Source organism: Paraphaeosphaeria sporulosa (genome assembly GCF_001642045.1).
Source record: "Paraphaeosphaeria sporulosa strain AP3s5-JAC2a unplaced genomic scaffold CC84scaffold_1, whole genome shotgun sequence".
Lineage (NCBI taxonomy): Eukaryota > Fungi > Ascomycota > Dothideomycetes > Pleosporales > Didymosphaeriaceae > Paraphaeosphaeria > Paraphaeosphaeria sporulosa.
This window is the reverse complement of record NW_017253360.1, coordinates 1,048,869-1,076,230: the sequence shown is the minus strand read 5'-3', so window position 1 is coordinate 1,076,230 and position 27,362 is coordinate 1,048,869. Positions and strand designations below refer to the sequence as shown.

The 27,362-nt window shown below is 51.8% G+C and overlaps 11 protein-coding genes across 11 annotated transcripts; 8 read left to right on the top strand and 3 right to left on the bottom strand.

Annotated features, from left to right (window-relative positions):
- Positions 1 to 3,262: 3,262 nt before the first annotated feature.
- CC84DRAFT_1182468 (FAD/NAD(P)-binding domain-containing protein) lies at positions 3,263 to 5,081 on the top strand (the record flags this gene model as incomplete). The annotated part of the gene is made up of 7 exons (XM_018180635.1): positions 3,263 to 3,284; positions 3,340 to 3,430; positions 3,494 to 3,518; positions 3,600 to 3,941; positions 4,002 to 4,154; positions 4,211 to 4,711; positions 4,761 to 5,081. 7 exons carry the CDS (start codon positions 3,263 to 3,265, stop codon positions 5,079 to 5,081), a joined length of 1,455 nt encoding a protein of 484 aa, XP_018041893.1.
- Positions 5,082 to 7,982: 2,901 nt separating this feature from the next.
- Positions 7,983 to 10,117, top strand: CC84DRAFT_1253982 (subtilisin-like protein; the record flags this gene model as incomplete). The annotated part of the gene is made up of 5 exons (XM_018184425.1): positions 7,983 to 8,472; positions 8,530 to 9,145; positions 9,195 to 9,266; positions 9,323 to 9,688; positions 9,740 to 10,117. Exons 1-5 carry the CDS (start codon positions 8,066 to 8,068, stop codon positions 10,115 to 10,117), a joined length of 1,839 nt encoding a protein of 612 aa, XP_018041892.1. The 5' UTR covers positions 7,983 to 8,065.
- Positions 10,118 to 10,259: 142 nt separating this feature from the next.
- On the bottom strand, positions 10,260 to 11,216 carry CC84DRAFT_1159045 (uncharacterized protein). Its single transcript, XM_018177122.1, has one exon. The coding sequence runs from the start codon at positions 11,206 to 11,208 to the stop codon at positions 10,324 to 10,326; it is 885 nt and encodes a 294-aa protein (XP_018041891.1). The 5' UTR covers positions 11,209 to 11,216; the 3' UTR covers positions 10,260 to 10,323.
- Positions 11,217 to 11,332: 116 nt separating this feature from the next.
- Positions 11,333 to 13,674, top strand: CC84DRAFT_1253980 (phosphoglycerate mutase-like protein; the record flags this gene model as incomplete). Its single annotated transcript, XM_018184424.1, has 3 exons — positions 11,333 to 11,764; positions 11,821 to 11,937; positions 11,990 to 13,674. Exons 2-3 carry the CDS (start codon positions 11,829 to 11,831, stop codon positions 13,672 to 13,674), a joined length of 1,794 nt encoding a protein of 597 aa, XP_018041890.1. The 5' UTR covers positions 11,333 to 11,764; positions 11,821 to 11,828.
- A 104-nt stretch (positions 13,675 to 13,778) lies between these two features.
- Positions 13,779 to 15,829, bottom strand: CC84DRAFT_1192044 (alcohol oxidase; the record flags this gene model as incomplete). Its single annotated transcript, XM_018181223.1, has 2 exons — positions 13,779 to 15,706; positions 15,796 to 15,829. 2 exons carry the CDS (start codon positions 15,827 to 15,829, stop codon positions 13,779 to 13,781), a joined length of 1,962 nt encoding a protein of 653 aa, XP_018041889.1.
- A 2,781-nt stretch (positions 15,830 to 18,610) lies between these two features.
- Positions 18,611 to 20,173, top strand: CC84DRAFT_1079255 (uncharacterized protein; the record flags this gene model as incomplete). The annotated part of the gene is made up of 2 exons (XM_018173838.1): positions 18,611 to 19,531; positions 19,580 to 20,173. The coding sequence occupies 2 exons, from the start codon at positions 18,611 to 18,613 to the stop codon at positions 20,171 to 20,173; spliced, it is 1,515 nt and encodes a 504-aa protein (XP_018041888.1).
- A 148-nt stretch (positions 20,174 to 20,321) lies between these two features.
- On the bottom strand, positions 20,322 to 21,839 carry CC84DRAFT_39377 (formamidase). The gene has a single exon (XM_018186033.1). It carries the CDS (start codon positions 21,487 to 21,489, stop codon positions 20,479 to 20,481), a length of 1,011 nt encoding a protein of 336 aa, XP_018041887.1. The 5' UTR covers positions 21,490 to 21,839; the 3' UTR covers positions 20,322 to 20,478.
- A 350-nt stretch (positions 21,840 to 22,189) lies between these two features.
- On the top strand, positions 22,190 to 24,094 carry CC84DRAFT_1077838 (TPT-domain-containing protein; the record flags this gene model as incomplete). Its single annotated transcript, XM_018173775.1, has 3 exons — positions 22,190 to 22,809; positions 22,857 to 23,209; positions 23,256 to 24,094. 3 exons carry the CDS (start codon positions 22,190 to 22,192, stop codon positions 24,092 to 24,094), a joined length of 1,812 nt encoding a protein of 603 aa, XP_018041886.1.
- Positions 24,095 to 24,222: 128 nt separating this feature from the next.
- CC84DRAFT_39396 (alpha/beta-hydrolase) lies at positions 24,223 to 25,430 on the top strand. The gene is made up of 2 exons (XM_018186037.1): positions 24,223 to 24,265; positions 24,426 to 25,430. Exon 2 carries the CDS (start codon positions 24,511 to 24,513, stop codon positions 25,231 to 25,233), a length of 723 nt encoding a protein of 240 aa, XP_018041885.1. The 5' UTR covers positions 24,223 to 24,265; positions 24,426 to 24,510; the 3' UTR covers positions 25,234 to 25,430.
- Positions 25,431 to 25,459: 29 nt separating this feature from the next.
- Positions 25,460 to 25,875, top strand: CC84DRAFT_39363 (uncharacterized protein). Its single transcript, XM_018186029.1, has one exon. It carries the CDS (start codon positions 25,492 to 25,494, stop codon positions 25,783 to 25,785), a length of 294 nt encoding a protein of 97 aa, XP_018041884.1. The 5' UTR covers positions 25,460 to 25,491; the 3' UTR covers positions 25,786 to 25,875.
- A 23-nt stretch (positions 25,876 to 25,898) lies between these two features.
- CC84DRAFT_1133370 (uncharacterized protein) lies at positions 25,899 to 27,222 on the top strand. Its single transcript, XM_018175972.1, has 2 exons — positions 25,899 to 26,166; positions 26,222 to 27,222. The coding sequence occupies exons 1-2, from the start codon at positions 26,037 to 26,039 to the stop codon at positions 26,848 to 26,850; spliced, it is 759 nt and encodes a 252-aa protein (XP_018041883.1). The 5' UTR covers positions 25,899 to 26,036; the 3' UTR covers positions 26,851 to 27,222.
- The last annotated feature ends 140 nt before the right edge of the window (positions 27,223 to 27,362 follow it).

Sequence of the window (27,362 nt, the reverse complement as noted above, 5' to 3'; positions counted from 1 at the left end):
AAACTCCCGAAATTGCTATAACCTGGAATAAAATGGATATGTGACACTATTATGGTGATGGTGGATTGACTAATAAAGGCGGCCAAATTTAGAGCCATGGAAGAGTCTATAATAGCTAAAGACCTGGCCTACGAAGTCGATAGCATATTATTCGTAGAACACGGCCCTCTAGAAGAAGTTATTATGGATAGAGATAAGCTCTTTACGTCCAAATATTGGGACACATTTACGGCCGCTCTAGGGACGAACTGGAGACTCTTAATGAGTTTCTACCCCTAGACTGACGGATAAACGGAGCGCATGAACTAGACACTAGAATAGTATCTATGGTTCTACGTTAATAAATAATAAGATAATTGGGTAGAGCTATTACTAACAGCCTAGTTAGCGTATAATAGTGCCAGATTGGGTATAATAGGCTACTCACCCCATTACGTAAATTACGGATATGAGCTGGTTACTTATCGAAATCTAAGAGATATATAGAGTATTTTAACGGGAGCTTAAGATAGAGCGTAGAAAATAAAGGAACTTTATAAAATTCTATGGGAAAGGATCACCCATAAAGCCCTCTCAGCATTAAGAAATATAAATAAATAAAGGATTAAGGGACCAACCCTTAGGAAGGGGGATAAAGTTTTCCTATTATAGAAAAACCTTAAAACAAAAAGGCTAAGTAAAAAACTGGATCACCTATAGGTAGGACCTTTTAAAGTTTAAGAAATAAAAGGACTAGTTATAATAAAACTACTACTACTAACTGGTACTAAGATACACCCTACTTTCCATAAAAATCTCCTAGAACTAGCACTACCGGACGCTCCAATTAAGACCTAACTAGAACTAGAGGACAATAAGTATGAAGTTAAAGAAATTAGGGACCTATGCATAATTAGAGGTTAGTAGTAATACTTGGTTAAGTGGAAAGGATGGCTAGATTAGTATAATATATGGGAACTAAGAGAGAATCTTACGAACTATAATGAATTACTGGAGAAGTTTTACGGAACGGAAACTCGAGTCTAGAGAGATCTAGGGAAGAGGGAATAAAGTTAATAAAGCTAGAAAAGTTAAAAAAAGTAGAAGAATTAGCCTATAGCTAGCCTAGGTTAGCTAAAAGTATGCATGGCGACGGTATAAGATTAATGTTAGTATCCGTACTCTTTGAAGCCTCCTCTTCTAAACGCTTTAACATGTTAGCCATATAAGTATTATATATAGTAAAAGCCTGCTCCTCTTCTTCTACTTAAGTGATCTTAAGTTTTAAATAAGTAGTCTTAGTAGTTGCCTAAGTGGCTTCCGCCTTAGCCGTTAGTAAAGTAATCTACTTCTAACGCTTTAGAAGCTAAACGCGCTCCTACTCCTTCTCTAAAACCTATAAACTGTAGTCTAAATGGATAGTAAGGCATGTAGTATACTTCCCACTTAAAGTATCTATAAAACACTTAGGGATGTTCTTGTCTTTATAACATTTATAATGTATAAGTATCTCTAAACTACGTATATATACCTTATTAGCGCGCTAACGACGTTTGTTAGTTAATAATAGCTTTGGTACCTTGGGCATGGTTAGGGAGGCTGGGGGGAACTAGAGGAGGATATAATATAATAGGTATGCTGGGGGAAGCGCCCACCTTAATACTCCCTAATAACGCCGCCATAATGGGTCATGAGACTCCTATAAGGTATTGGGATGATAACCTTAAGAGGGGAGGTAATGTTATAATTACATAGAATAATGGTAGGAAAATAAAGACGTCTAGTGGGATAATAGGACCCCCTAGGCTAGAGGCTAACGTATCTTAACACGCTAGACGCCTATTGGAATTATATTAGTGGTCACGTAACTAGGATCCCGCTAAGACTGGAGGATCCCAGGAGACCGAAGACTTGGCGGGAGACAGCGAAGGTATCCTACTAAGAGGGTAGGATCCTAGGGAGCCCTCGGGATTCTAGGAGATAGAAGAATGGGATGAATGGTATATAGTGTAGGACACTCTTTGGATATTTTCTATTCTTTATAGTTAACTTTAAAAGCTTGCTTTTATATCTAAATTGAAGCCACTTATCTTTGTACGAATTATTAGCTTTCTCTTAATATTTATTGCATCGTACTATCATATGGTGTAGGATATTCACCCCACCCTTTTGATACCGCTATCCCTTACGCTCGAATCACTAAATACCCGCAAGGTCCGGACCTACGGTTAGGTACGTGGAAACCCCTTATAACAAGGAGTACTTAATTAGTTATGTTATAGTACTCTTGGCCTAGATTTGTAAGGAATTGGGCTAATTATAATATGGCGAAAGTGATATCTAGGCGCGTTATTATAGTGGTAAATAGTAGGGATCTCATCTTCCGTTAATACTTGTTAACCTCTAATAGTAAGGCTCGATATAACTAGTGCCTACAGCATGAACACTGGACAATTGAGGACTGGAAGAATGTTATCTAGTCTGATGAAACGTCTGTAGTTCTCCTGCATAGGCGTGGAGGATATAGGATATGGCGGAAGGCTGATGAGGCATTTATTCGAAGTTGTATTCGTGAGAGGTGGAAGGGATACTCTAAGTTCATGTTCTAGGGGTGCTTTTCATACGATAAGAAAGGCCCATGTCATTGTTGGGCACCAGAAACAAAGAAGGAGAAGGAGACTACTACTACTCAAATTAAGGAGCTAAATTAAGAGCTAGAGCCTATCATGAAGGCGTAATAGGAGCTTGAAACTGGAATGCGTCGCCTTGATCTACGTAACAAGCCTAGACGACAACCTTAATGGACTTGGAATAAGAAGACAGGAAAGGTCAGCCGAGGTAGAGGCTTAGGTATTGATTGGTATCGGTACCAGACGTCTGTGCTACTTCCAAAGCTAATACCTTTTGCAAAGGAGTGCAAAATAGAGCGGCCAGACACTGTTATACAAGAAGATAAAGCGCCCTCTCATGATCATCATGTCCAGAGCTATATATATAGCATCCATGATGTTATAAAGTTGCTCTGGTGTGGCAACTCTCCTGACCTAAACGCTATTGAGCCTTGCTGGCCATGGATGAAGAGAGCTACTACAAAGAAAGGCGCGCCAAAGAGTAGAGCAGAGGCTGTCCGTGCATGGGAGCAGTGCTGGCGAGATCTACCTCAGGAGAAGATACAGGCTTGGATTGAGCGTATTCCTGTCCATATAAAGAAGATCATTGAGCTAGAAGGGGGCAATGAGTACAAGGAGGGCAGGAATCTCCATAGACTTAGATAATCGGACATATGTCTAAATTCGGAATGTGGCGTATACCCCTGCTCGCCAAGGTGGGCAAGGACTTTTGAAAGGCACCTCCGTACAGAGACCGTCCTTGTCATCGAAAACGATATCCTCAACAATGGTACACTTTCTAGTATTCCGGGCAACTCGGGTGACCTCAACCTTGCAGCCATGTACAACATCTACAGCGCCCCGGTTCCTAATCTTGGAAACTAGACATTCCTAGTGACTGTTAGTAATATCGTGGGCGGCGGTTCGTACGTGAATGGTATGCAGTTCGACCGTGGCGCCAATGCCAACTACGATGCCTGGGAGGCTCTCGGTAACAAAGGCTGGGGCTAGAAGGGTCTGGAAAAGTACTTCTTGAAAAGCAACCACTTCGATGCCCCATCCGCTGAGACCACTAAGGAGTTTAACATTTCTTACGATGTAAAGGTTTATGGAATTGGCCCAGTAAAGGTATCAATCCCGGACTGGCAGTTTCCAGACATGAAGAAGCTTTTCGCCTCATGGAACAGCGTGGACATTCCGCATCCGAGAGAGGGCTTCGTCGACCCGGTCGGAGTATACTGGAGCCCCAATTCGATAAATAAAGACACGGCTACCCGTACTACATTGCGTTCCGCATACTATGACCGCATTGCTTCTAAGCGCTCGAACTTAGAGCTTTTGACGGGCACACACGTTGATAGGATCACATTCTTAAAGAGCTGAACTGGCGCTCTCACTACAACTGGCGTGAAGTTTACGTCAAAGAACATGGGAGTTCAGTCACAGGCTGTCGCAGCGAAAGAGGTCATTCTTGCCGCTGGTGGTGTCTTTACCCCTCATCTACTCATGGTATCCGGCATTGGACCAAAGGACGTTCTCCAGGCCGCTGGTGTGACTATCAAAATGGTAACCCTCATCTGAAACCTCAATGGCAGACCTTTTGCTGACATTTAATTCCACAGGACCTCCCAGCCGTGAGTTCCAACTTCCAAGACCATATCGCCAACTACATGAACTTCAACCTCGAAGGCTACGCCAAAGACAGTATTGTTGCTATCAACACCAACGCGACCTACAACCAGACGGTCTACGACTTATACCTCTCCTCTAAGACAGGTCCCTACTCGGTCGGTCGTGCTAATGGGCTCGTTTTTATGGCTCTTCAACACTTCGAGCCCACCTATAAAGCCATCGTTGATAAGATTCGCGCTCAGAGGGCTGAGAACTTCCTTCCTGAGCGTTACTCGAAGAGCGCGCCACTTCTCCACGGGTTCAAGAAGCAAGTTGATATCCTAGCAAAACAATTTGCTGCGGCGAAGGCTGCTGTTGGCGAAATCGTCATTCAGCCCTGGGGTTTCTCCGGTATTGCTAACAACAAGCCTTTGTCTCGTGGGGCCATCACCTTGAATACTACACATCCAGAGGCATATCCGATCGTTCAGTGGAACACCATCCAGAATCCGGTTGACGCGGACATCATGGGACATGTCGCTCACCAAATATAACAGGAAGCACTGGGCGCGCCCGGAATTAGCGAGCTACAACCCCGTCGAAACAAGCCCAGGGCTGCAGTATCAGACTGATGAGGAGATAGTTCAGGGTGGCATCAAGAGTGGATCCCTTTCCCCAACATTTGCACACCCTAGCGGTGGTTGCAGTATGATGCCGGAATCCTTGGGTGGCCGTGTTAACGAGAAGCTGCAGGTATATGGCGTCGCAAAGCTGAGCGTCATCGACGCTAGCATCATCCCCCTTATTCCTGCCACGCATCTGCAGGCTACCATGTATGCAATTGCAGAGAAGGCGAGTGATATTATTAAGGCGCGTGCGTGAATAAGAAAGCCATTGCTAGACCGAAAATTTACTTGCAGGATACGCGAACGGAGAATATGTATTCTAGATATATTGTGACGATCTTAGGACCGTAGGTATCGTGCAATGGAAAATATTGAAGGTTCACTGAAGTTGTATTGCTGTGATTCTAACTAAACTATATAGCCATAGTGAGGCGATCGTCAGGGGACTTGGCTTATTCAGAGTTTCCTAATTCAGTAGCTGAATTATAATGATTGTCGCGATCCTCAGGAGTCCATGAGAAATCGGTCCGAATAGGATCGATAGTAACGTAGATTGAACTGCGACATATATGGTAGAGTTTCCAGTTATCCTATCGTTATGTATCGTTGATATTTATTTGTTCGTTTAGTAGTATTTACTATTAAAAAAGGAAGACTCTTTTAGCTGATTAAAGAAGTAAGATGTTATAACGTTAACGGCTAGCTAGCTATAAAAAGGTTGCAAGACTTTGTTGAAAGAATTGCGGTACCCCGACAGGCTCATACCGCACGGCTGCTTAACAAATTCCAGATGTATACTCGCAGTGCACAGAAAGTCTAGGGAAAATGGAAACTCTATATACTATAACAGTTTCACAGTCTAATCTAAATCCCCCCTTGTATCTAAGTCCACCAGAGCTTACATCCTCCTAACGCAAACTCCACGTATCCAGCCGTCATGATACGCCCAATCTACACGACAGAAGATTGCCATCGCGATCAGAACAACTACATTGGTGCGTTCCCGCAGCTTAGACAATATCCGGTACTCGCAGCTTGGTTCCCACACACGACCGGCTTTTGAGCGCTGTCACCACTCTCGTTCTGATGCCTTTCTGTAGCAATTTCTTCGTCTAACACCTGCTGAACACGATAAGATCAACGCTTGTGTGGCTGCGGGTCCCCGATACGTTCTACAGTGAAATGCTTGTGTAGATATGAAGGAGGCAATGCCCTTGATCTTCCTGATACGAAGGTGGAGCTGCATACATTTTAGGTCATCCGTTGTGCATTGAAAGTCCACGATCGCGCGGGAACCCTGTGATTATATCAAGCCATCATGCCAGATCAAACAAAGACAATCCATAATATTGCGTTAGGGGGCGATCCAGTGCTACGAGTGATAGTACGCAAGTTCGATCTTGTATGTAGAGCAACGGTGGTTGCATGAGCCTTCGATCTCCTGGCGTACCGTTCAACGAAAAGAGCTAGGTTTGCCATGCAGCCATAGTTCCCCTGGTACGCATCCGCGATTATCCGACCGCATCCACTTGCCTTCACCCAAATATCTCATTCGTTACATATTTTTAGCAATCCCCAATGCAATTTGTGAAAGAAATACTGCTACGCTTCCACGAGTAGCTAACATATCCGGAATTCGTAAGTGGTCCTTCTCGTCATCTTTTGTCATATGTTTCCCTTGCGAAAAGCTCCTTATATGCTGGAGCAAAAGAAAACTTGTATTAGTTCTTATATCTGCCAACTAGAACTTCAAGATATTCATGATTCAAGGATGGTGTTCAATTTCTATTACATGCAATATTTGAACACAGCGCTGGAAGACTAGTATTGCATTATCGGACATTACCCTAATACAGTTGCTCAGTACCCAATTGAATTTCGAGCAAATCTGGAATCTCTTTGATAGTTCGACAGATATAATTCTGATAATTCTGGTTCATGGGAAGCTGTGGTAGTGTCAGCCTCACAGCAAAGCATTAGAGCGAACTGTCATTGTTCGCAATCGTATACCATCTTGACCCCGAGCTTTTCACCCTGGCCTTTCTTTACTCATGCACGCGTCATATAGCTCCCCTTCCGATAGGTGATCTCGAAACCCCACAAATAGCTAGCTTCCTACTTACCACTTGCGGCTCTACCCTCCGCCTGCACGGGTTTTCTCTCACTATCATTCTCAGTCCACTCACCATATCCAATTAACAAACCTTCCCCTTTTTCAACGCCGATGCACCGGCTACCTCCGAATAGAGGATGATCATGACTGCGCCATTCCTAGTCAAGGATATATTCCTCGGTCATGCCCGGGATCTTTCCAGCGGTCACAGACTGCGAAGCCTCAATGTGTTGCGCTTCTGCTTGTGTAATAGTTTTATGGATGGATGTAGCCGATGGACCTTGCCGGATGAGGAGGTTACCGCCTTGAAGCGCTGGAATTGTAGTAAAGTCATCAGATGATGCTTTGTTGAGAGTCCGATTCCCGGACAGAGGCTGTAGAGTCTTTTCAAGAGGAGCTGCCATGGTGACGTACGGCGACTGACTGTTCTGAAATTGAATCTTTGTGGATCGATAGCTGCCTTAAGCTGCCCAGGTAGTTGCTCCAACGTGAGCTTACCAGGATGTCGTCATGACTTAGCGCACATAATTCACAAGGTCGCGCTCAGTCGCCAGCTCTCTACCTGCAGATTTCAAGGATTGGCCGAAATTCCGACACAGCCTCAGATTTCGGTTTTCAGGACGATCTCACGGCCGTAAGTATGGACAACGTGTTACTCGTTTCTCGCTACGGAATTTACCTCGCTCCCGGTTCGTGCTAGCGCATCCTTCGATGGAGGGCACCGCGTGAGGCTGATTCAGATGACCAACTTCCTGCCAATGGCAAGCATGTCTTGAATATCCTCACAAAAATGCTTTACGCGTTCACGTGGGGACATTCCGGCTACTTTCGCGGGGTAGAATACACACATTGCGCGTAAGGCAGATTATTTCTAAAGCACATGACAGCACTGAAACCCTGGAGCATTTAAAAAAAAATCCATATCCACTCGAGAAATTCATATAACTCAATCCGGCTCGACATTGAAGCTTCAAGTCGCAAAAGAAATGGGTTTAGCACTTACAATTCTGGCGATAGCAGCTTCGACTGCCACAGCAATCGTTATCTCATCCGATCATGTAATCCATGAGAAACGTGCCACTCTTGGCAACTTCGATCGACGACTAGAGCCCCATGTACGCCTTCCGATGAGAATCGGTCTCAAAACCAATAAAGTTGCACGAGAATCGGCTGAGAAATGGCTCATGGATGTCTCACACCCAAGATCTACAAGATATGGAAAACATTGGACTCAAGAAGAGGTCGTTGCCGCGTTCGCCCCCTCTAAAAATACTGTGGACGCAGTTACCGATTGGCTCGTCGAGTCAGGCGGAATCGAAAGGGCGCGCATCACTCGAACGAAGAACAAAGCATGGGTGGCGTTCGATGCCACAGTCGAAGAGGCTGAGCGGATGTTCATCACAGAGTACTTTGAATTGGACGATGGGGAGATGAAGATAGTGAGCTGCGACCAGTACCACTTGCCAAGCCATCTGCTTGAGCACGTGGACTACGTAACGCCTGGTGTTAAAGGGTTGCACTTGAAGACCTCAAAGTATGTTGGCCGACATCTACTCGACGTACAGGGTTCGCACGCGCTGACACTACCTAGCATCGAAATCAGCGAGAAGGTGCCAAGCAAGCGCGACTCCAAAAAGGCGTTTCGACGTGGAATATCCGAGCCCAGCCTTCCATCGCAAAGGAACACCAGTTCACTCGACACTTGTGATCAGATGATCACTCACGAATGCATTCGAGCGTTATACAACATTCCATTCCCAGATCAGAAAGCCGACGTCAACCCCAACAATACCATGGGTATCTACCTACTCTCCAGCGCGTATGCACAACAAGACCTGGACATGTTCTTCTCGAACTTCACACCCTACGTTGCTAATGGCACTGCTCCAATCGTGAGCTCTATTAATGGGGGCGTGGCACCTGTAGATGTACTTCATGCAGGATCGGAAGCTTGTATGGACCTGCAATTGGCTATTCCCCTCATACATCCTCAAAATGCCACTGTCTACCAGGTCGACGACGATTACTGGACAGTACATCAGTGGCTTGAGGGTGGCTTGTTCAATACATTCTTGGATGCTATCGACGGAAGTTATTGTACGTACGAAGCATATGGTGAGAAGGGAGACAACCCCGACTTCGACCCTGTCTATCCAAATGAGCGAGAAGGCGGGTATAAGGGTGAAAGAATGTGTGGTGTGTACAAGGTTAGTTTGCAACGTAGGAGAGCTTGAGCTTCATCTGACAATGATCCAGCCCACGAACGTGATATCTATCTCGTACATGAAGGACGAAGCAGAGCTCCCTGCGGCATATCAAAAGCGACAGGTGAGCGATGCTTGATTCCCTCTTCGTAATGTTTTGTACCTAACTACCATCTACAGTGTGACGAGTGGCTCAAGCTCGGCCTTCAAGGTGTTTCTGTGTTCATTGCGTCCGGTGATTCTGGCGTTGGCGACCTTCCCAAGCCTGACTCACCCAATGGTTGTCTACGTAATGGCACCGTCTTCACGCCGGGGCATCCCAATACATGCCCGTGGCTGACCAGCGTTGGTGCGACCAAAGTATATCCTGGGAAGACAGTATTCGACCCTGAAAGTGCCGCAAATGATCTCGCGGGCGATCCCTATTACTTCCCTTACTCTTCCGGTGGTGGCTTCTCGAACGTTTTTGGAGTGCCGAAGTATCAATCCGAAGCAGTCAAAGGCTACTTCGAAATCGCTGATCCAGGCTACCCTTACTACTACGATGTGAGTCTACTGATTCCTAATCCATGTCTACGTGCTGACCGAAGGCTGGAGGGCAATTGGAAAAACAGTACTGGTCTCTACAACCGTAACGGGCGGGGGTTTCCTGATGTCGCTGCCAACGGCGACAACATTGCCGCCGTGTACGGTGGTGGTATTCGTATGACAGGTGGCACTTCTGCTGCTGCTCCGATCTTTGCCTCTGTGGTGAACATAATCAATGAGGAACGTATCAAGGTCGGAAAGGGGCCTGTAGGGTTCATCAATCCTGTTTTGTATGCAAATCCGGAAGTGCTCAATGATATCAAGAACGGCTCGAATCCGGGATGTGGAACCAATGGCTTCGACGCATCTAAAGGATGGGATCCGCTCACAGGGCTGGGTACACCGGATTATCCAAGAATGCTGGATCTGTTCTTGAGCTTGCCTTGATATATGTTAGTCAGAAATCTAGAACATGTAGTTCACATTTACTATCAATGTTAGCCTCGACCAAAAGACTTATGAGTCTGCCATGCCGCAGCTGTTGCTTACTTGTGGACATTCATGAGTTTTCGACACTTGCCAGGTCAGACTCTAGCTTCTGTTATATTTCGCTTACCATGCCACTATGGAATGTGCACCCGCCCAGCATATAATTAGTCATACATTTTGGACCATGTATGATAGTCGTGTACAGCCAGGCCAGCGAAATGCTTCTCATGGGGTTCTCTCTTTCTTAACCAATAGCCACCTTCCAAGAAACCAAGATCCCCTTGGAGTTTACGAATACCCAAGCCGTGATAACTGATATGTTGCCCCTCCTTGCTCGGCACAGTCTCGACTCCCAGGTATATACCCTCTCTTCTCTTCCCACACTTCGAACATGCCCACAATGCCTCGCCTGCAACGTCCATCAAACCCTGCGGATCGTTCCTGTACGTCATGAATGCCGCCCCGTCCAGGATGGCCATTATAGTGACATCTAGCCTCTCATTGTTGTCCGGGTATTGCAGGGTATGAAGCCAGAACGGCAGGTCAGCTGCAACAGGGAGCGGCGGTTGCTGAGTTTGGGCCCAGCTCTTGAGGTAATGGAAACAGCCCAGCCATTGCCTGATCAACTCGGGCTGTTCAGCGTTGCGCCATCCATCCAGTTGCCAAGGCTCGATATCAAGGTGCAGGCCTTGGAGTAAGATTTGCGCCTCACTCGCGTACTGATTTTGATACTCCGCCACCCAATGGAGACGAATTTGCAAGCTTTCATGGGATTTCGGGTCAAATATCCAGGCGGCGTCGCCCATCAATGCCTCGACTGCGATACCGGCAGGGCTGCATTTGCCTACGAAGTTGGCCAGGGTTTGAGGCGGGATGTCCGGGTTAATGTGTATGTAGACGCGTTTGATGCCATTTTTGCGCGCGAAGGCAACGAACTGATCTATCTGATCATCACTGCCGATGACTTCCTCACTCCTCCAGATCCAAGTCGCGCGGTTCAAGCTTTCAGTCATGGGTTTGGATTTGAATGCCCGCTTGAGGTTGTGCATTGTGATGGCTGGCAGAGTTCGACCGAAGGATGCGATTATGATGGGCCTAGTCCACCGCAAGCCCCGCCGCGCGGTACCGCGTCATCGACCAAGCCAGCCGTAGCAACAGCACCATTCAGGAACGTGAAAGTAATGAACAACTCCAGATGGGCATCGAGAAACAGCCATGTTGAGACCCAGCGATGCATAAGCGTGACGGTAATGGGCAAGCGAGGGGTTGCCGTCGGCAAGGCGCGTACGCGTGGGCTGTCATCACGAATACCGTATCGATAGGTCGACGGTAGCTGGAAAGAGTGCGTACTCCATCTACACAACGCCACGCATCGCGCCGCGCCAACCGATAATCTTATTACGACGGAAAAAAATTCCCCCATCGCTACTTTATCTCCAGGTACCATGAGATGGCCGTTGGGACTGTGTTGGCTACCCACGTGTCCGCGCCGTCTTCTCCCCTGATCGCCCCGAGTCCTCTTTGGGAAGCATCGCCAATGCTCATCTCCGAGGTCTAAGTAACTGTGTCTGAACGGCATAAACGACAGCGTGTATTTAAAGACAGGTATGCGCGCAACGACGGTGAGAGCAGTGCGCAACGCAGACTCACAATCTTACAAGTCGACAACATGGAACATGTCATTAGACTTCTCGTGGCGGCATCTGCTGTTGCGCATGCGACGGCTGACGACTTCAACGTCCTACAGCACCTGGGAGGTAATGGACAATGGTTTCCGGGTCAGTATAGCGCCATCTGATATGTGCAGGTCCTCGGGCTTACAGTTAGCAGGTCCCGAAGTAACTGGTATCTCTTCCGAAGTACCAGAGGGCTGCAAAGTGGACTTGTCCGCCTTTTTCTCACGTCACGGCAGTCGTTATCCTGACACTGGCGCCTACAATGGATGGGTGGCGATGCGTGACCATATTCAAGAGTCCCTATTCACAGTGAGCGACCCGAAACTCGAATTCTTGCAGACTTGGACCCCAGTACTGTCCGATCCCGCTGCCCAGATTGCTCAAATCTCCCCAACTGGGTACAAGGAGCTCACGGCAATGGGTGCGACATGGCGTCTGCGTTACCCCGATCTTTACAAGTACAACACTCCTTTCACCATGTGGTCGAACTACTACAACTCCAGCCCTCGAGTACGTGATAGTGCGCGTATGTTTGCGCAGGGATTCTTGGGCCCAAATGCCACTGAGCTCGGAACCATTTATGCTCTCAACAGCAGTGACCCTGCGTCATGGATGAACTCCCTGGCACCTAGCGACCTCTGCCCAGCCTACAATGACAACGGCGGCAGTCCGTATACCGACGAGTGGGCGTCCATCTACGTTCCCCCTATTGCGGCCAGGCTCAACGCCAAATTCAATGGCAACTTCAGCTTCACGGAATCAGAAGTTACCAGTATCCCCTACCTATGCGGCTTCGAGACCCAGATCACTGGAAAGCGGAGTCCGTTTTGCGACATCTTCACTGAGGAAGAGATCCTGGAATACGAGTATGCCCAGGATCTGCGCTACTGGTACGGTACAGGCCTGGGTTCTGATGTCGAGAAGCTCCAGATGCTTCCCACTCTCGACATGCTGGTCCGACGCTTCGTAGACGGTCCTGACAAAACATACACGCTCCGCAACTCGACATTCCCAGCGCCCAACGTCATTGCTTCGTTCTCGAACGACGGCCAAATCAACCAGCTCATTGCTGCCAGCGGCGTTTTCGACAACGAGCCCCAGCTCTCTGGAAACAGGACAAACCGGGAAAGGAAGTTCCGCGCTAGCAGATTGACTCCCATGCGCGGTACCATCGCCTTCGAGCGTCTGGTCTGCGGTGGCACTGGCTCTTCCCCCAGCTCGCCTGTGAGCTCTGTCTCCAGCTCTGTTCCCAGCTACACTTCAAGCTACAACAACAGCTCGGCACCTGTGTCCACTCCTGGATCCCATACAAATGGCTCTGCTCCCAGCTACAGTTCCGGTCTTGCGACTAGCTCTGCCCCTGCTCCTCCTGCTCTGAGCTCTGTTCCCGGTTACTCACACGGCCAAGAACCTAGCTCCGTGACGGGACACTCGCACGGCCAGTCACCCAGCTCTGTCGCTACTCCTGCGCTTAGCTACGGCCAAGGCTACTCCCACGGCGACTCCACCACCCTCTCCACCCCTACCGCCACCCCGGGTTACGCCGCCACTCCCTCGGACTGCGATTCGCCCCAGAAGCGCGATGTCTCTCCTCCGCCCAGCGCAACCTACATTCGCGTCATCCTGAACGACGTCGTGTACCCGGTTGCCAACTGCAACGGCGGCCCTGGCGCATCATGCCCGCTGGCGCAGTACCAGAAGATTGTGCAGGGCAAAATCGCGAAGGCAGGGAGCTTCACGCAGTTCTGCAACACCACGAACCCTGCGTTCTCGGGCGAGCCCAAATCCAACTTCTTCATGGACAATACGCTTCCTTTTGCGCAAGTTATCAAGCCGTAGCGTGGTTTGAGTGTAATGATATAGCATTATTAATGTAATGAGATAATTCGAATTGTGGATATGGCCCAGTACCTTGCTATTGCCCTTGTAAGTCATGAATAGTTCTACTTTGCGTCTGCCAATATGACCTCCGCAGCCTTCTCAGAAACCATATACACAGGCACCGCGATGTAAAATCCAGGAATCTTCGGAAACACGCTGGCGTCCACCACACGCAGCCCTTGCACTCCCCGGACCCTAAACTTCGAATCTAGCACCGCGGTTTTGTCACCGTCCGCGCCAATCTTTGCAGTGCAGCACGCATGATGGCCCCACGCTTCATTCTTCACGAATTCCTTCACCGCGGCCTCGCTGCTCATTTTCGGACCGGGCCATACCTCCTCGAAGTTGCCATCTATGGGAATGAGCGACTTGAAGATCTTGCGACTGAACTGCAGGCCTTCATACACCGCTTGTAGATCCCTTTCATCCGCGCCGTCAGCCGTCGTGCCAGCGTCAAAGTTATTGAAGTTGATAAGCGGCGTATCGCGCGGATCGGCGGATCTCAGCGTCACGGTCCCCGCCGTGTTGCGTGTGTGCGCCTTCAGCGTGACCCACACCCAATGCCTTTTATCCGCGAGCGAGAAGTTCGAGTACCCGGGGAAGTATCCCGTAAAGTATGCCGGAGCGCCAGCGATGAACAGATCCGGGTCCTTCTCCGCGACAGAGGATTTCTTCACGATGCCGATGGCCAGGCCATTAGATCCGTAGACGCCTTTGAAGAGGGCGTTGTTCTTCCACTGGTCGTAGCAGGGGTCCGGCGAGCCGTGAAGGAACTTGCAGTTCGTGGTGAGCGCGAAATCGGAGTCTGTTTTGCCGCCTATGACTGCTTCGTAGCGGTCTTGTAGGTTGGTGCCTACGCCGGGGGAATCGACGAGGACGGGGACGTCGTGCTGCTGGAGTTCGGTGGCGGGGCCGATGCCGGAGAGTTTGAGTAGCTGAGGCGTGTTGAAGGAGCCGGCGGCAAGGATGACCTCGCGTGAGGCATAAACCGTGCCTTTTGTGCCGGTTGTAGAGCGGGAATAGCGCTTGTCAGCTTGGTACAAACTTTGGCCCGACAGGAAGTCGATGCCAGTGGCTTTCGGGGGCGTGGTTGTGTTGTCGAAGCGAACTTTGGTCGCAAGAGTGTTTAGGAGAAGGTCTAGGTGATATTTCCTACTTCCGTCCGGGTTTTTTGCAGTTGCCGTCTCGAGGATGAACTCGCGAGAACCAACACGATGACGGTCGTCCATTGCCAAGGGGATTTGGTAGATACCCTCAGTCGCATCTCGTGAGGGGCTGTCAACATTGAGATCGCTTAGGAGGACCTGTCCGAGACCTGTCACTGTAGTGATGAGACCCAGAAGGATACTCTTGCCCATAGCAGTTCCAGCAGCGACCACAAGAGACAGCAGCTTGAAGTCCTGCACAACGAGCGTGAGGTCCGTGACCATGGTCGTCAACCACCCATCGAAACCATGGCCAACGATCCCGCTCGGAACATATCTGCTGCGCTCTAGCTTGACAAAGTACTTCCGCATTTTCTCTGCAGCCCAAGAGAAATCACCAGTGAGAGAAGCGATCCCATCCCAATCACTCTTATGCGGATACACGGTGATCAACGCATTATGAGCACTGCAGCCGCCAAGTGTTCCCGCTCTTGGGTATAATATACCAACAGGCTCGCTCCCGGAAGGTGGCGCGCCAGTTCCGCTGGCTCCATTTGGTCCTACAAAAAGCTCCCCCGAAGGCGTTCGCCATGTCATTTTGGAATCTTTCTTCTGACGTTCCAGGTCCGAGTAGTGATTGACGTAGTAATCCCAGCTGATGCCAGCTTCCTCGGACGATTGCGCATGCAGCGCGGGAATCTGATAGCGAAGGTTTGCACCTTGGTCGTCGCCAGCCTCGATGAGTAATACTTTGTATCCTGCAAGGGCGAGACGGGAACCCAAAGGTCCTCCGCCAGGCCCTGAACCGACGACAATGTAGTCATATGTGTCAAGGGCCCGTGGATCTACTAGCGCTGAAGTGCTATCTTCGTTAGGCTTGCGATGAGGGCTTTGCAGTGTTCTTACGTTGTTGCAAGGCAAGACAATATCAAACCGAGCGCGCAGGGCGCGAATTTCCTCCAACCCATGTTTGTACAACTTTGTGTACTTCTGTGGCAGGGTTACGGGACAAGAACGTCCAAACAACAGGATTCGTAAAGTCGATCAAACAGAAGAGCAAAAGCGAGGAAAGTGAGCGACAAATGCTAAATGGAAAGATCAGAGACACCGCCGCGTCCCATGTTATGTCCACATGAAGCCCTGGTGCTGTCGGCGTTACTCTCAGCTTTGCATGTTGCGTGCAGAGTCCGGATGATCAAAGCGCCAGGGCTTAATTAAATATTGGCTTGGAACTCGCCCAATGTGGCAGCTGGAACCAAAGCTTGTAGTATTGTAGGCAGCAAGCATCTCTAGGAACCACATCGTTCTTCGTCGCGCATAGGGGTACAGCATGCACTGTGGCTGGGCAGCTGAGAGTAGTGGCCTCGGAAAGAGTGCGATAGGTAGATTGCCATCTTTAAGATATCTTTAAGATGTGGGCAGAGCCTAAATGAGCGACGCCGAGCTGGGAAATCTTCCCGAATGTGTTATGAGGTCTGCTACTGGCCTCGAACTTGTTGTGGGCCTGAGTGATGGTGAAGGCTGACTCGTCTATAATAGGGCGTGGAGAGGCGGGGTTCGGCGATCTGCCACGAGCGCCACAGCCGTCTCCCGATCGCTCCCATTCTACTTCAAGTTTACAAACCTTGAGATTGAGTGACCCAAATTTATATTGTGGGCACGCCAAACACCTGCTTTGAGTAAGTTGAGCGACTTTTGTCCTAACACGTAGTCGAAGTCTGATCATGGCTCTTGTTATCTGCTGAATACGGACAATGAATGACGCAATAGGATTCGATGGTTTTATCTCCCCATCAAATTCAGAGCGAAATCCCCATGGAACATAACGTGGGCGCTACGGACGGCCAGTATATTAGAGTTTTACGATTCAATAGACTATGTTGCAACGTTCATGGCTTCAGGGCTTACGTTCAGCAAAGGTCTCCAGGTTTTTCGGGTCTGCTAGTCACAAAGGGGCACCCAGATTAGACGGCTCAGCGCTGTGTCTTCTCGAGTCATTGAGGGCACTATTGCCGATGATGGACTAAAGGTTCTGGGTTGGAAGGGTAGCTAAGTCGACCCAGCTTAGGAGATCACCGCCGGTGCGAATTGCGAGGCGTTTCAAGAACGCGACCTCTTGAATGACCTAGCGTAGCCGAAACCACGCTCGTTGAAGCAGACGTGAGAATGCAATCCATGAACAAAGTACGTCATTTGATGGTCTACACATACGTGACAAGTCAGTGAGAGGTGACCTTTGCAAGGAAAACATGGAAGACACAGACCTTGATACTGGTAACAAGAGCCAACCTCGCTAACATTGCAACACAAATCATCTACCTCGGTCCAACATACCTATTATTGTTCAGTGATGTGTTGATAGACCTCAGATTGGGACTCTTTGGAATCAGTGCGATAGCGGCAGAGTCTTTCTCGTCTGCTTTGCCTAGCCAGATGGCGACATTGAAGGCGCTTGAATGGATAGTTAGCATATGCGCTATCTGTCGACTCTTCGCCATGTCGTTCGCCTGATTTATGCAAATTGCGTCGATCCAGAACCACTTGTTTTCTTTGTTGTGCCGGTATCTTTTCAAGACTTTGTAAAGATTATCTCGTACGAAGAATGATCTTGGTCGCGTCCGGTTTGCGGCCGTCTCGAAAGTTTCGTAGGTGACAAAATCACCTATATCCGACGAAACGTCCTGTACAAACACGACTTCGGTGAAGGCATTAGTGCCCCAAGCATAAGATGGCGCCTGGAAGACAATTTTGCCACGTGCAAAACTATCCAAATACACGGGTTTGAGAGCGCAGTGCACCAGTTCTTCCCAAGCTCCCGGAGCAAGTCGAAGTATTCGAATCTGATTCTGAGCAAGCAACGAATATACAATGTCCTCATTAACTTCCTGCTTTGTACTTGAGCGTCGCGCCATTTCGGCGGCATAACGAGCTCATTAGACATCATTAGGAGGCCGATGTCGCTAGGGCGTAAGGACCGTATTTACTGATGGTCTTGCTCGTCCTGGGATGCTGCTGGGGTCGAATGAATAGTTGGCAGCTACATCCGTATAAGTTCGTTCGCATTTGGGTAGCGGCCTTGAATTATTTTCGGGGATCTGGAAATCGAGGTCGTCTCCGTGACTTTCCAATCTAAGCGAGCTAGGTTCAAAGCTCTCAAGACTAAATTCCATGGTCAGTAACACGACTTGTCTATACTACTTCTGCTGTAGTTGGACGGTGGGTTATGTTTGTGCGCTTGAGACATAGCCTTTTGCATGTGGATGCTCATGGATTGCAGGCGAGATTGACTTTAGCTGGGAGGGACCTTCAACAGTACACCAATCAATTGTATGCTGGAGCAGTTTAGGCAAATATGCGGGGCCTTATACATGTAGAAGAGTGCGCGGCTGGCAACGTGTGAAGTTTGGTACACTTTATGGACGGCGTGTAATTGGCTGAAGCTAGGTGCCGCAGATCAACTTGGCGAGAAGCCGCGGACGGCCAACGTTCGCATGATGATGGAGGCGCAGGCTTCCACCTTCGCACATTCACGTTTTCCTTCGCTGTAGACAGTTTATCTGTCGCTTTTCTCGTCTGTGTACGATCGACGGGGAAAAAGGCACAGCGTGCCGCTTTGACGTGTTTCAGCATCACGAGACTCGCCGCCCGTCCAAGTCCGCCTGCTTGCTTGGTCCACGGTTACCTCCTCTGCGTTACCTCGTCGCATCTCTCTGCCACGTCGCGACCGCTCGTTACCCCAACAGCCGCGTATGGCGCGCTTTACCACGTTGTGCGCACTGCCGCTCTCCCTCCTCCTATCCCTCGCCTCCGCCCAAGGCCTCGGTATCGAGGTGACGAAGCCTGCCGATTGCACGCGGAAAACGCAAGAAGGCGATAAGATCACGGTCAACTACAAAGGAACACTGGACAGCGATGGGTCTCAGTTCGACTCGAGCTACGACCGTGGGACCCCGTTTGAGTTCACGCTGGGAGCTGGACAGGTCATTGCAGGATGGGATCAGGGCCTCGTAGGAATGTGCATAGGAGAGGGTAGGAAGCTGACCATTCCGCCGAGCCTGGGCTATGGCAACTACGCGAACGGGCCCATTCCCGCATCATCGACCTTGATCTTCGAGACTGAGCTGGTGGGCATCGACGGCGTGCAGGCAGACCCTGAGAAACCACCACCACCACCCGCCCCCGAGCGCCCCACCGTTGCGCGCCCCACGGAGCCGACCGAGCCCACGGAGAAGCCCATCCCTACCGCCGTTGCGACACCTGCCTCGTCCGAACAGCGACCCGCCGCCTCCAACGCTGCCGCTGAGCCCGCAGCTTCAACCTCGGACAAGGCCAGCCCGATGGAGTCAGACGATAACGGCGAATGCCACCTGCTTGGCCCATACGCTCTGATAGTCCAGGGCGCTCTGGGCCTGCTAGCTGTGTCCTCGCTCGCCTACAAGAGATGGCGCGAGACACCCCGCCGTCCGCTCAAGATCTGGTTCTTCGATGTGTCGAAACAGGTCTTCGGATCTGTTTTGCTGCACCTGGCCAATATTCTCATGTCTATGCTGTCATCTGGAAAGTTCGACGTGGCGGCAAACACGAAGGCTACACCACAACACGCAGGCCAGGACGACAAGGGAGACCTGCCGAATCCCTGCTCGTTCTACCTGCTCAACCTTGCGATTGATGTATGTATTGCCTAATCCTCCGCGACGCTCATGTTCTGACATGCCTAGACCACCATCGGTATTCCCATCCTCGTGCTTCTGCTCAAGGTCCTTCACAGGGCCTTCCTCCTGACCCCCATGGCCAACCCGCCCGAGTCCATCCGCTCTGGAAACTATGGTCACCCTCCCCGCGCTACCTGGTGGCTCAAGCAATCCGTCATTTACTTCCTCGGTCTGCTCGGCATGAAGCTGTGCGTCTTCTTCATCTTCCAGCTCCTCCCGTGGATCGCATGGGTGGGCGACTGGGCCCTTCGCTGGACCGAGGGCAGCGAGACGCTGCAGATTTTGTTCGTCATGTTCATCTTCCCACTGATCATGAACGCTATGCAATACTGGATCATCGATGGGTTCATCAAGGACCCTGCTGGAAACGACACGAATTACGAGGCTGCAGCTGGCGAAGAAACCGACGACGAGAGCGATGACGAGTGGCTCGAGAGGCGGAGACAGAGAGGCGTCGATGACGACAGTGACCTTGAGGACACCGAAGCCGGGCCCTTGAAAGAGGCTAACCCGACGGTCGTCCCCGTGCGCAGCCGGGAATACGATCCCCACATTGAAGCTGGAAGCAGCCGGGATGGACGCAAAGAGCGGAGTGAATAGAGAGCTGCGTCATCTGGCTGTGTTACAGGCGCGGGCTTGGTGATTCTTGAAGCGTTCCTTGTAATTTGCATATTCGTGGTAGAGCCGCCGTACATATTATTCATCGCTGGGAATACATGTTGTATTCTTGATACCCGTCAACAAGATGAACGTGAAAGACGGCAACAGACCCTGCATTGACATGATCCGAGATGCAACACTGGAATGCGGAGTTGAAGAAGCCGCACCATGTTAGCCTATCAGATTGCCAACTTATACTGCAAGCTCACCCGCATACCCCGTAGTGCTCTTTGATCTCCAAGGCGTCACTTCTTTTCATCCAATTCATTAACGAAAGTTTGCCCTGGCGGCTCAAAGCCACAGCTCGTACCGTCCTTGACGGTCACCTCAGCGTCCTCCGCAGTGACCCATTTTCCCGCCACCAGGTCCTTCATGTACGTATACGGACAATCGCTCGCACCCCCCTTCACAGCCACATATCCTCGATGTCCAAATTGATACAAATTGTTCTCAACACCCCAATGCATCCGTCGTCTTCTTACCTCGTCGGCCCTGATCTCACAAGCAAAGATCTCGTCAGCCGAATTATTCCCACGCACCAAAATATCTCCTTCTGGGCCACAGAACATCGCCTCGCCCATGCTCTTGAACGTTCCATCTGTGCCCGCCAACGCGACCGACACCGTATACATCAGATTCGTGAATGCATTCGTCCGATTCGTCAGCTCCCACGACTGCTTGATCGGCGGCGTGTACCCCGCCGTCCTGAGCAGCACCTCCGCCCCCTGATACGCCGCCTCCCTTGCCATCTCAGGAAACATGCCGTCGTGGCAGATAATCAGACTCATCTTGACCCCCTTGGGGCCCTCAAAAACCGAGATCCCCCGATTGCCCGGGTACCACGGCTCCACGGGAATCCACGGGTGCATCTTGCGGTAGTAGTTGACGAGCTCTCCGGCATTGTTGATGATGAGCCCAGAATTCCAGGGTGCCCCTAGGTCGTTCTTTTCCATGATGCTGAAGCAGCCCCAGATGTTTTGCGCGCGGCAGACGGCTTTGAATTGGGCGACTTCGGGGCCGTCGAGGGTGCACATTATGTCGGAGTTGGTGCGCATGGAGAGGCCGTGGATGCAGTACTCGGGGAAGATGACCATGTCGGTGGCGTGGTAGGCGCGTTTCGTGCGTTCGACGAGCGCGACTACGTGTTGGACTGCTTGGGAGAGATGGGTGGGAGTGGCGACGTCGAAGAGCTGGGACTGGACGACGCTGATGACGATCGAGTCAGGTGTCTTGTTGAGACCGCCTAGTCCACTCATACTGTCTACAGAGTCTGGGTCTGCGTGTTGGGTGTCAGACGGAAGATATGTTTACTTGAAGCAGCCCGTGTCGTGATGAAGGTGTGCGGGGTACACCGGTATCAGTCGCTGTGATAGAGAGAACTCCGCGAGACGTGTAGATCCGCCAAGGACCCTGGTAATCAATCTTGTTTGCCCTGGGCGTGCCAGTCGCGCTGGCTTGTGGATGTTGGTTTCTCAGAAGCATTGTGTTCCTGTCCCGTCTGCCCAGGTGCGGAGGGGGACACTACCACCACCTTGAAGCCCTTCCAAGCGGATGTGACAGGCTTGAGTGTTCACTTGGGCTAAGCAATGCTAGAACTAGAGTAGAGCAGAGTAGAGGAGCCGGGCAGCGTCGCATCCTTACCAAGGTGCCAATATCGATACAAGCCCTCCCGCATAGTCGCTCCGCTGTGGACAGGCCAGCTCAGGCACGCGGCAACGGGGATTGGCGACGTTCCACAACAGCCAAGCAGCGCTTCCAGGCGTAAGCGTGTTCCAGATTGCGGCCCAGGGCGTGAGAACACGTCCTGACTGCGCGCTGAGACGGCTCCTGCAGCTGCTCTCACAGCATCAGGCTTCGCAGTCATCCCGGCGAAGCGTCCAGATGAGCGTTGTCACCCTTGCCTTGTGATCGTCCGCCAAGGCGCTATTCCCGTCATCGTGCCCGTCACCGCCGACCATGTCGACCGCCGAGGTGGTTCGCTGGCTCGAAGGCTCAAAAGCTCCAGCGCACCCCGACTCGCTGCTGCATCCCGCCGATGTGTTTCCACTCGCGACAATCTCCAACCCCCCCTCCAGCACCGATTCCGACCTAGACAGCGACGACGGCGCCCGGCTCGCCGCCCGCAACATAGCGTCCCTGGTCCACCCTCCGGCTCCGACCCCTAAGACTATGGAGGACCAGGTGACCGCAGCCCACGCCCGCCGACGCTCCTCCTCCCTCGCCGGCGCCTCTGGCCCCGCCCAGCACGCAGACCGCAAGCACCGCCGGCGCAACTCGGACCACATCCTCGAAGAGGGCGAAGACAGGGGGCCTGGCAGCGACTCGGACGACTCGGGCCTCACCGACAGCGACGATCTCGAATTGGACAACATGAGCGCCGACGGCCTGCAGGACGACGAGGAGACGGGGCTCACCGGCCGAGACAGGCGGCGGAGGCGCCGCAGGAAGAGGCGCAACACGCTGCTGGAGAACCGCGTCGTCCCGCAGGATGTCAAGTTCACAAAGGAGGAGGAGAAGATTGCCAATCAGAACCTCCTCCATTCAATGTTGATAAACGCTGCGTTGATTGGACTGTGGTGAGTGAATCCACACGACCCAATTGCCCTCGAGCTAATTCCCCCAGGTACCTCTTTTCCATCTCGATCTCCGTGTACAACAAGTGGATGTTCAAGGAAGAAAAAGGCGACGGCGAAACACAGAACATCTTTCCATTTCCGCTCTTTACGACCTGTCTGCACATGGTGGTCCAGTTTACGCTTGCATCGCTCGTTCTTTTCATGATACCCTCACTCCGGCCTCGCCACGACTCTCTTAACCCCCACGGCCCCGGTGCCCACGACGAACCGTTAGACCCTAAGAAACCACTCATGACGAAGTGGTTCTATTTTACGCGAATCGGTCCCTGTGGCGCGGCCACCGGCATGGACATTGGGCTGGGCAACACGAGCCTGAAGTTCATTACTCTGACCTTTTTCAGTGAGTTTGCGTGTGTCCCAACCGATACATGAGCTAACGATGGCAGCGATGTGCAAATCGTCTGCACTCGGTTTCGTGCTCCTGTTCGCATTTCTCTTCGGCCTCGAGCAGATCTCGTGGCGCCTCATTATTATCATCGCCATCATGACCCTCGGCGTGATCATGATGGTCGCCGGCGAGACGGCCTTCCACGTCCTCGGCTTCATCCTCGTCATGTCGTCCGCCTGCTCATCGGGCTTCCGCTGGTCGCTCACACAGATTCTGCTCCTACGCAACCCCGCGACCGCGAATCCATTCTCTTCGATATTTTTCCTAGCACCTGTCATGTTCATTAGCATCCTCGTTTTAGCGATACCCGTGGAAGGATTTCCAGCCCTCTTCGAGGGGCTGTCTAGACTGTTTGAGATGAAGGGTGCGCTCCTGGGCATCGGCATCCTGCTGTTCCCGGGGTGTCTGGCGTTCCTGATGACGGCGAGCGAGTTTGCGCTGCTGAAGCGGACCAGTGTTGTCACGCTGAGCATCTGCGGCATATTCAAAGAGGTGGTAACCATCACCACGGCGAACATTGTGTTCCACGACCCGCTGACCCCGATCAACCTCACTGGCCTCGTCATCACGATCTGCAGCATCGCGGCGTACAACTACTTCAAGATCCAGAAGATGCGGAGCGAGGCGCGGATCAACGCGCATCTCGCAGCGCAGGATCTCTACGCGCCAGTCAACACGCAAGATCCAGATCTGGTGCGACCTCGACACTCCACGAGCGGGAGCCTGGTCCGCAACAGCCTCAGTCTGAGTCTTGGGCCAGGCGCTAACGCAGAACGCACAACGACCGATAGCCCGTTGAGAACGTCGCCGGTGAAGAGACCAGAAGACTTGGAGTAGCGAGCGAAGTTTGGATCAACGGCTTTGGCATCATACAGGTAGCATTGCGGGCGTTTCGGGGCTGGCTTTGACTGGCGATATACCTCGGCGCGAGACACTGCGTCCCGCCGATAGTGATCTTTTGTCTGGATATGTATGTAAAAGAATCTATCAAATACGATACCTACAAATGTGAGTGCACCATGGGAGGTCTTTCGAGTTACTCTTTCGGATGGACCTTGTTGTCGGCAACACATGTATCACGTTGGTCGAAGTTGGCGGTACCCTTCCGAAGACCCCGCATCCGTCTGTAGCTCTAAGGTCTGGTGTACTTATCCGCTAATCCGATTAGACGTATATCAACGACTTTGCTGCCACCGACTTCGATTTCACTGCTTTCGCCGCCACCGCTGTCGCACCGAGCACTCGAATTCGTTATGGCGGCGATGAACACCATCCTGTTCGTTCCCGGTGCCTGGCACAGGGCCAAGTGCTTCTCTGATGTAGCCGCTCTGCTCAAGCAATCCGGCTACAACACCGAATTGATCGAGCTACCTTCAGTCGGACCTTCCAAGCATCTTGAAAACTTTGACCGCGATGTCGCCGTCATCCGCGAACGCGTCGAGAAAGCCCGGGCTGCCGGTCAGAAGGTCACAATCGTTGCGCACTCGTACGGCGGTCTTCCCACCACCGAGGCGGGTAAATACTTTACGCGCGGAGAAGTCTCCCAGCTCGTGTACCTGGCTTCGTTCATTATTCCCGAGGGCTCGTCGTTGATCTCAGCGTTCGGCGGCAACGACCTCCCGTGGTTCGATGTCTCTGAAGATGGCACCGAAGTCCGTCCCAAGCATCCCGAGGCGATTTTCTACAACGACATGTCCGAGGAAGCACAAGCAAACGCCGTTGCCAACCTCGCGCCGCACAGCTATCGCGTCTTTCACAGCGCGTTGACGTATGCGGCGTGGAAGCACGTCCCCACTACCTACGTATACTGCTCGCGTGATGCTGCTATACCCCTGGAGATTCAAAAGACCATGGTCGAACGCACGGCACAAGGGTTTCCGATCAGGACGCAGGAGCTGGATGCGAGTCATAGCCCGTTCCTCAGTTTGCCTCGAGAGACGGCCGACGCGATCGAGAGGGCGGTGCTAGGTGGATAAGTTGGAATGTCTGTGGGGCCAATTCAAACACAGGCGGGCATAGATGCGGCTCGGTGGTCCTTTGCTGCGGATTCGATCGATACATATAGGCGATGGTTACATGTAGGCGTTGGGCACACTACGAGGGGGTCACAGCACAGTGTGTGTAGCTGTCTGGAATCTGCGGCGACCTCGCCAAAACATTAAGCTGTCCTAGCACGACTAGTATAAGACGGGGTGCTGATGATGTGATTTCCACCTATTACCATTCCTGAGCTAATGAGAACCTCGCCTTCGCCTCACCGACGACCACTTCGGAGCAGCCTTCTTTTGTCGACGCGTCTCATCATGCCTCTGAGTCCGCGCACCCGACAGAGCCCATGGCTCGTAGCAGAATCCGGCCTGCTTCCTCCTCAATCTCGCCGAGGGAGCTTGCCGGTGCTACGAGACCGGAGCACGGGTGCCCTGCCGTCGAAGGCGACCTACCTTGAAGTGGGGATCTCGTGCAAGTCTCCAACCTTCCTATTCCTCGCGATCGAACGCGCTCATCTGACCTCGCGATGCAGCTGCTGACGAGGCGGCGTGCTGCAATTGGCGCGCGCTGCTCGCGTATTCCGCGCCTTGACAGGGGGGCATTCCGTCATCGATGCGACTCGCAACAGCCTCCCCCCGCTTAACTCCGCGTGCTTCTCACCAAGCCCGCTTGCTGCTTCTGCTCCTCGTTCACGGTCCTTCACCTGAGACGGAGTGTGCATACCTCTGCGGTCTTGTGTATACGCTAGAAAGGGAAACGCAATAGGACCAGAGCAGGGACGGTTGACGATATGGCTTCAGCCACAGGCATCCCAGACCTCAACGCAGCGCGCGGCGCAGGGGAAGACGAGCCCCTGCTGGGCCGCAGAGGAGACGCCGCGCAGGTAGAAGGAGAAACAATATGGAAGAACCTCTGGCTGGGTAAGCCACAGCTCCGCAGGAATGGCATGGCACCCGCTGACCGTACCCGCTGCAGGCACCGCGCCCCTCGCCCAAGCCGGCATCTTCATCCTCGCCGCCATAATCTGGGGCGCCATCTTGTCCCACGACCTCATCTTCTTCTCTGCGCATCCGCTGCTCAACTCGGCCGGCCTCCTGCTCGCCACGCAAGCCGCCCTCATACTCCAGCCCACACATAGCCCGGGCCAGAAGCGCACCGGCACGCTCATCCACGCCCTGTTCCACCTCTTCGGCCTTGCCGCCCTGCTTGCCGGGTTGGTGGTGATTGAGATCAACAAAGCCGGCCCCGGCCACGAGCATTTTGCGAGCCCGCACGCCATCCTCGGCCTGACCTTCTACATCGCCATCTTCCTGCAAGCCCTCGTCGGCTTCACGCAGTACTACACGCCCTCGCTGTACGGCGGCGTCGACCAGGCAAAGGCCATATACAAGTACCACCGCGTGTCGGGCTATGTGATTGCGACGCTAGGACTCGCGACCGTGTGCGCGAGCAGCTGGACGACGTACAGTCTGGGTGTGGCGCATATCCAGCATTGGGCCGTCATTGTGGCCAGCGTGTTGGTGCTGCTGGGCGTTGTGCCGCGGATCAAGTTGAGTAAGCTGGGGTTGAAGAGGAGCGGTGGGGAGATTAGGCTGAGCACGTAGGTGGGTGTGGGCGTAAGGTGGCACAAGGTGGTAGAGGAGCAGGTGTGCGCACGGGGCCTTGGAGCGCATTTCGGAGTATGCTGTGGTGTAGTGTGGTCTGCTTTTGCTATGCTTTCGTCGCTTCCTTGTTGTTCGCAGAACGAACACATCCACGGGCGTTGAGGCATTGGACGATCAATCTCGTTGCATGGGAGGCGTAGGCACATTACGTGTCAACGACTTACGCGTATTGGATCTTGAAATCATAGTATGCGGTACTGTAGGGGCAGCCGCTGTTCACAGGAGCTTCTATACGCCAACAAGTCCTATCAAGTCTTGGTCAAAATCTCCCGGCGTATCTGCAGCACAGAATGATTGCCTGGAAAGGGCAGCAGCCAGCTGGAATCTCAAACTTGAGCAGATGGCCAAACATGACCTCATTGGCGGCTATGCATCAACCCGCCTTCGCCCCTGCCCCTTTCCGCACGTGAGCAGCGATGTACCAGCAACATACGAGTCACGAATTGATGGAA

Excerpts from the sequence above, each read along its gene's own strand:
- CC84DRAFT_1159045 (XM_018177122.1), bottom strand. The coding sequence starts at position 11,208 with ATGCACAACCTCAAGCGGGCATTCAAATCCAAACCCATGACTGAAAGC.
- CC84DRAFT_39363 (XM_018186029.1), top strand. The coding sequence starts at position 25,492 with ATGAGAACCTCGCCTTCGCCTCACCGACGACCACTTCGGAGCAGCCTT.
- CC84DRAFT_39377 (XM_018186033.1), bottom strand. The coding sequence starts at position 21,489 with ATGAGTGGACTAGGCGGTCTCAACAAGACACCTGACTCGATCGTCATC.
- CC84DRAFT_1133370 (XM_018175972.1), top strand. The coding sequence starts at position 26,037 with ATGGCTTCAGCCACAGGCATCCCAGACCTCAACGCAGCGCGCGGCGCA. Across the intron at positions 26,167-26,221 it reads ATGGAAGAACCTCTGGCTGG|GCACCGCGCCCCTCGCCCAA; the intron begins GTAAGCCACAGC and ends TACCCGCTGCAG.
- CC84DRAFT_39396 (XM_018186037.1), top strand. The coding sequence starts at position 24,511 with ATGGCGGCGATGAACACCATCCTGTTCGTTCCCGGTGCCTGGCACAGG.